This window comes from Clupea harengus, chromosome 9 (assembly GCF_900700415.2).
Source record: "Clupea harengus chromosome 9, Ch_v2.0.2, whole genome shotgun sequence".
Classification (NCBI taxonomy): Eukaryota; Metazoa; Chordata; class Actinopteri; order Clupeiformes; family Clupeidae; genus Clupea; species Clupea harengus.
The window spans coordinates 7,055,471-7,061,782 of record NC_045160.1 but is presented as its reverse complement, the minus strand read 5'-3'; the positions used below and the strand labels follow the sequence as shown (position 1 = coordinate 7,061,782).

Here is a 6,312-nt window from a genome sequence, read left to right as displayed (position 1 = left end):
CACTCAATATAAAGGGGTTTACGTGCAGGCAGAGACAAATACAATGTCATATTTTTCTATAATATTACTATATTGATTCTTCACTTTTCCAGCAGGTGGCGGAATGTACAATAAGTACCCATCGGCCAAACATTAAAGAAGAAGAACATTTTAAATCCGACATGGCTACGGACGCATAGCTTGTTGGACATGCTGCTACAATTGGATAATTGATCTCGTAAATAATGTGGACAAAGTCGTGGTAAACAGAGTAGAACGTCGTTTTAAGCCTTCTGTAGGGAATAGATGATATGGGTTATCTCCCTACTGAGATCGGTAAGTCTGATTTACAACTGGGTCTGCTCAAACGCATGCTGTCATTGTAAACATCGCGTGGTCTGTTGCGTTTGCGAGAACTGCGAACTGATCCAATCAGTTTCAATCAAATTTTGATCGACGAACGTGTTTAATCCAATATAATGAAACGTTACCGCCCACTTGCAGCACAAGTTGTCAAAATGAAGAAAAGCGTATTCAGAAGCAACGTAGTAAAAGCAGAATAAAGAAATGAGGGGTAACATAAGAGTTACATACAATCATATCTATGCTATTGAATATGTCTCTGAATGTTGGTAAAATGTGACTAACATTGTAAGCAAGGGAAGAGTGAACAGCTATATGTGAAACGTTACAGTTGCTGTTCAACAAGTGTTTTTTTTCTTCATATTTCCACCTCGAACCAGCTGATCTTTGTTGTTGATTCCTAGTGTTGTTGATTCCTAGTGTAACTGGTTAATTAGTTCTGCACCCTAGTTCCTTCGTGAGGTCCCACGACTGCGCAAGATGTACGAGGATTACCATGCGGAATTCTCTTCCGGAAGCTGCAGCGGCTATGCGTCATGGTCAAGTCAAACCTTTCAACGTAAATTAAAGTAAAACTATGCAACAATTTGACACTTTTTGAGGAATGGTTTTTATAGGCAACTAGTTTTGGTACCATCCTCAAATTAATTTTGATAGCATATGGTCATGTGAAGGAAAGATCAACACCTGTGTCATCCCCACTAGCCATCCAAGATATGCCCTATGTCGTTTTGTGTAACGGGCTGGAACCCCCTGCAGAAATGGAAGAACAGCTTTCATGACATTGCCAGCTATACTGCCAAAAGACAGCAGTTCGTATGTTGGCAAGCTTGTATCAGTGTCAGCTGGGCTGTTGGAGATGTTTGCAAGGTTTTTGCATGCCTTTTAGGTAGTTAGCCTACTAGTTTTGGAACAGAACTCCGTATTGCTGCTTTAACAGAATACTATTACCAGGACAGTTCTCTCCTGTCCTATGAAATTATATCCCGGATCATGGATGTGTCCAATTTTAAACTTTATTCTGATTACTTTGTGTTTTACTAGCTTACTCTGCATTTGGGTTAAGAACCTTTGGTATGGTAATACATGCTGGCATTGGCCCAAATGAGAAAAAAGTACAAAGGTTTCATTCTGCTCTCTCAAATAATGAGACTTCAACATGATAAAGAAGTGAAGTCTGTAAAAACTTGCTGAAGAGTTATGCAAACAACGCTATACAGTTACAACAATACAGATACAAGCTCTCATTTGTTGAGAATATTTTTATAACACAGGGTCACACAGCAGTCTCACGGTCATTCAGAGCAAAATAACGTAACATAATCCATGCTCAGTAATCTTTTCACATATTCGGTACCAAGTGCCATTTCAGTGACCAAGGCGGAGTTTTAGCTCTCGGCGTTGACTTCAGACCGTTCTTTGCCCCGTGTTTTCAAAAGGTGTTAATGATTAGGCTCGAGTACAGTCAACTAAGAGCCTCAGTACAGAAGATGTAGCGTTGTGTCAGTGATAGGTTTAAGATAGGGGCTGTGTGGTCTCACCGTGAACATGACATCTGAACAGACAAGTCAAGATGAGGACAAGATGACTCCAGGGGAGCCCAACGCAGAGCGCAAAGGACTGCTGTGTGGACTCCAAAGCTACAAACTCAGAGATGTCTTCACGTGGTGAGTATGGCATTTGTGAAACTCTGGTTACATTTCAAGGCTTACTGCATTTCACTGAGCTGAGCCTAAATGGTGTCAGTAGTTCAGCTCATCTAGCTAATTATATACAGGCTAATGTACTGGAGAAAACTAAGAATTATTGACTAAGAGAAGTGATTTAAAGGTGAATCATTAGAATGATTAGACAATGTCCTGAAGTGACGTCCTGTGCTGTGGTTTCAGTGTTCGGTTGGATGTGCTTCAAGTATTCACCTATAGTTTGAAAATGAAGCGCCACTCTGTGAGCCATAGAGTGAACTCTAAATGTGTGTGTTATGCATTCACATCCCAGGCAGCTGTTCAAAGCCATTGCCATGGGCCAGGGCCTCTCAGCAGCTATCTGTGGCACTGCAGTCACCTCCCAGTACCTGGCCACGGACTTCCAGTTGAACACACCAATGCTGCAAAGCTTCCTCAATTACTCCCTGCTGTGCCTCACCTACACGACTATCTTAATCTGCAGGAGAGGTAAAGAACCTGTTCGTCCAGATGTTACACAAATAGGGTGTTTAAAGCCGAACTCCACCTACTGCCTTATTTTGAAATGCTAAAAAAGGGGGCATAAACTCCTGTGAATGATGAGTCTTGATCAGCAAATGAAAATTATGTAGATATGTATGAACTGATGGACTCCACATCAGCATTGCTTTTGCAAGTTGCAGGGCTGATTTAAACTGGTAGATGGCGTTTTGAGCCATTTTCAACCTAGCAGGTATTTTTTTTTTAAATGTTGTAATTATGTCAATATTAGCAGCAGCATTTATGCTTCATCCCAGTACATTCATATCATTTAATTTACAGCTTTATTTAAGTGTGCAACTACCTCCTTAATATCTGACATTAGTACCCTTACTTTAAAGACCTGAAACCTTACAGTTGTGAATGGACACTGTTTAAGAGTCAAATGTATGCAATGTCCTCTATTGTTGTAGTAACCAATAGGCTGCTTCTCTTTTTTCATAGGGGATGGCAATATTTTGCAGATTTTAAAAAAGAAATGGTGGAAGTACTTTCTACTTGGTCTGACGGATGTTCAGGCCAATTACACAGTTGTGAAAGCGTACCAGTACACAACTCTGACAAGCATACAGGTAAGCACTTATTATCAAATTATATACAATTAATGTCAAACGGGGGTTTTGCATATTTGGTAGTGCATTTTACATTTTAAAGGTTGTGAAGGTTGGTCAGGTTGGAAGACTGTAATATCAATTGTGAAGGTTGGCCAGGTTGAGAGACTGTAATATCCTTTCTTTGTCTCCAGCTTCTAGATTGCTTTGTGATCCCAGTGCTGATGGTGTTGTCCTGGTTCTTCCTGAAGACGCGCTTCAGACTGGTCCACTATGTGGCTGTGACCGTGTGTCTGGTGGGCGTGGGGACCATGGTGGGAGCAGACCTCCTCGCCGGCAGGGAACAAGGATCCTGTGAGGAGACACGTTTTGTTCTTAAATGTTTTCATAGGGTTCTAAATGTCCTTCAAATATGCTTTAATGTATCAAAAAGACTAAATCCCTCTTTATTGGTTTATCATGTTATCATACTCTAAAGGGGCTACCAATAACCATGATGACATTATAGCAAAGAGGTGTCATTTCAATTTGAATAATAATTAGAGGCGTTGTCTCAAATGATTTCCTGTCCCCTTCTCTCTTTCTTCCTCTTTCTTTATTTGGAAGGATTATAATAATGAATGAATTATTATAAGAACTACATAACGAAAAGGTAAACAGTGACATTGAATGTTGGTAGCCACAGCTCATTCTCATGCTCATTCTAGTGCTGGGTAGTGATTAGAGTGTCATGTTATTGAATGCTACTGATGAACATGTGGTCACACTTTATTTGGATAGTCCCTTACAGACGACCTACAGATGCTCAGATTATAAACAGACTATCTGCTGAAACTCTGTTGACTCCAGTTTATGGTTAAGGGTTGGGTTTGGGAAAGGTGATGTTCAGTCAGCAAATTGACAGACTGATCTTGAATTTCAACAAACCATCTGTTGGCAGACTATACGAGTAAAGTGTTACCAAACATGTTTCTAAGATGTATGTCTAATCAGTCTCTCTCTCTCTCTCTCTCTCTCTCTCTGTCTCTCTGTCTGTCTGTCTGTCTGTCTGCACAGCTGCAAACATTCTGTTGGGAGACGGTCTGGTGCTCATCAGTGCCAGCCTGTACGCCGTGTCCAACGTGTGTCAGGAGTACACGGTGAAGAACCTGAGCCGGGTGGAGTTCCTGGGCATGGTGGGCCTCTTCGGCACCCTCATAAGTGGGATCCAGATGTAAGGCATCTCTCACAGATTTAACTCCGTTAAATACACAAATACACCCGACACGTTGTAATCCGTGTTAGTTACCATGTCAAGTAACTCAATTCTAAAACAACAGAATTCCATCCATGTGTTTGTTTCTTCCTGTGTGTTTAAAAGAAATAATGAATATATTGGTTTATTAGTCTAAGCCCTGCCTTGTTTGACCTTGTAGGGCTATTCTGGAGCACAATGCTGTGGCTAACATCCAGTGGAACTGGAAACTTGGTGAATCTTTGCATTGTGTCATAGAAACAAATCTGATCTCATTTAATTTAATCAGTGTAATGGGATGTGGCTATAGTTATAAATCAGCATGCTTTCATGAATGAATTTGCAATGTAAAGGTTAGAGGTGCACTTATAAGTGTTGGACAAAATTATGCATGACATAGGGATTGTTTAACTATGAAGGCATGACTAAACAACTGTCCTTATATTACCCTACATTTGATATGTCTTGATTGTCTTTATCAGGCAGGGCCTAACAAGATTAACAATGCATTACAATGCCTGAAAAAAGAATTGTAGTTTGCACAAAGAGCTCCTGGAACATCTTTCAATTTGATTGACTTCAAAGACCAAGATGCACCAAACCATGGGCATTAACGGTGGCATGCTTCTCCTTCTCTCTCAGCTCTGCTCCTGGCTGGGTTTGCCCTCTGCATGTACATCCTCTACAGCTGCATGCCCGTGGTGGTCAGGATGACCAGCGCCACTGCAGTCAACCTCTCCCTGCTCACTGCTGACCTGTTCAGCCTCTTCTTCGGCCTCTTCCTCTTCCGCTACTCTGTAAGTGAGATGCCTTAGTAGACACGTCGTACTGCTTACTAAATGCCGGAGAACGCCGGAGAACGCCGGGGTCATTATTAATGTTAGAATTAAAACTAGGATGATGTCAGTAGTTGATATCCTGAACACTTCTTCACCAGTCTTGTCACCTGTCCTTTTTTCTGGCGTGGACAAAGTAACTGTGATAAATAATTTAAAAGCACTCACTCCTCACAGGTCACGCGGACACTTACTGAGGGCACTTTACTTTATCTCACCTTAATGTGTAAGCCATCTGCCACTGTGCCAAGACTGGGTCAAAGTACCATGACTCCCTTTAAGAGGTTCTCTTTGTTTGAAAAAATACACTGGCACTGCGTGACTGACCTCCTCTAGACAAAATGGCGCACAAGATCTGTTCAGATTGACGTGACGTTTGTCTGTACTTTATATAATCTTTGTTTGATAAGAGGAGGTATGATGACCCTGGTGACCTTCGCTTCCATATTATGTCCGCAGTTCTCCGTGCTGTATATTGTGTCCTTGGTGGCGATCCTCGCGGGGTTCGTCATGTTCAACGCCGTGCCAACACTAACCGCAGATCCAGCTCCTGCCCCAGCCCCGGAGGAAGACGGCCATGTGTACCAGGGCTCTGTCTTTGAGGTGACCTCCACTGAGCCGGTCTCAGTGGAAGGTGGAGAGGATGGGGATAGGGACCGTGATCCCAAAGGCCTTACGTGGAGACAACCCATGTCTAAACAATTAGCAAGTGGAGAGGAGAGGGGGACAAGACTTTAAACTTTTAGAAAGTATGTTGATGAGATTGTTTGTTTATACCTACTGTACTTTCTGGCTGTAGTTATTTATCATTTCCTGATGTTTATGGCCAAACTACACTTCCCAAAGTGCTGATGCTCCAAGAACAATTGTGACACAGAATTTAAAAAATGATTGTATGTGAAGCAATATGATTGGATTTTATAGTAATAAATGTTTTTAAAAATCCATAACTTTATTTTGTGTTCAAAAAATATTAGTACTTTTATATTGTGTATATTACTGATGCAATTTCAAGGATGTAAATTCAAGCTACTGTTAGAAGTTAGCATTTCAGGTCTCCCTCCTGTCCTGTCAGGTGTGCACACGGCCAGTGGGAACGACCGGTGTGTTTATCGGTCCTTCAC

The 6,312-nt window shown here is 41.6% G+C and overlaps 1 protein-coding gene across 1 annotated transcript; it reads left to right on the top strand.

Moving 5' to 3' along the window:
• Positions 1 to 167: 167 nt before the first annotated feature.
• slc35f2l (info solute carrier family 35 member F2, like) lies at positions 168 to 6,135 on the top strand. Its single transcript, XM_012825233.3, has 9 exons — positions 168 to 315; positions 1,906 to 2,009; positions 2,341 to 2,516; positions 3,012 to 3,139; positions 3,313 to 3,472; positions 4,175 to 4,331; positions 4,534 to 4,586; positions 4,995 to 5,149; positions 5,648 to 6,135. Exons 1-9 carry the CDS (start codon positions 286 to 288, stop codon positions 5,924 to 5,926), a joined length of 1,242 nt encoding a protein of 413 aa, XP_012680687.2. The 5' UTR covers positions 168 to 285; the 3' UTR covers positions 5,927 to 6,135.
• The last annotated feature ends 177 nt before the right edge of the window (positions 6,136 to 6,312 follow it).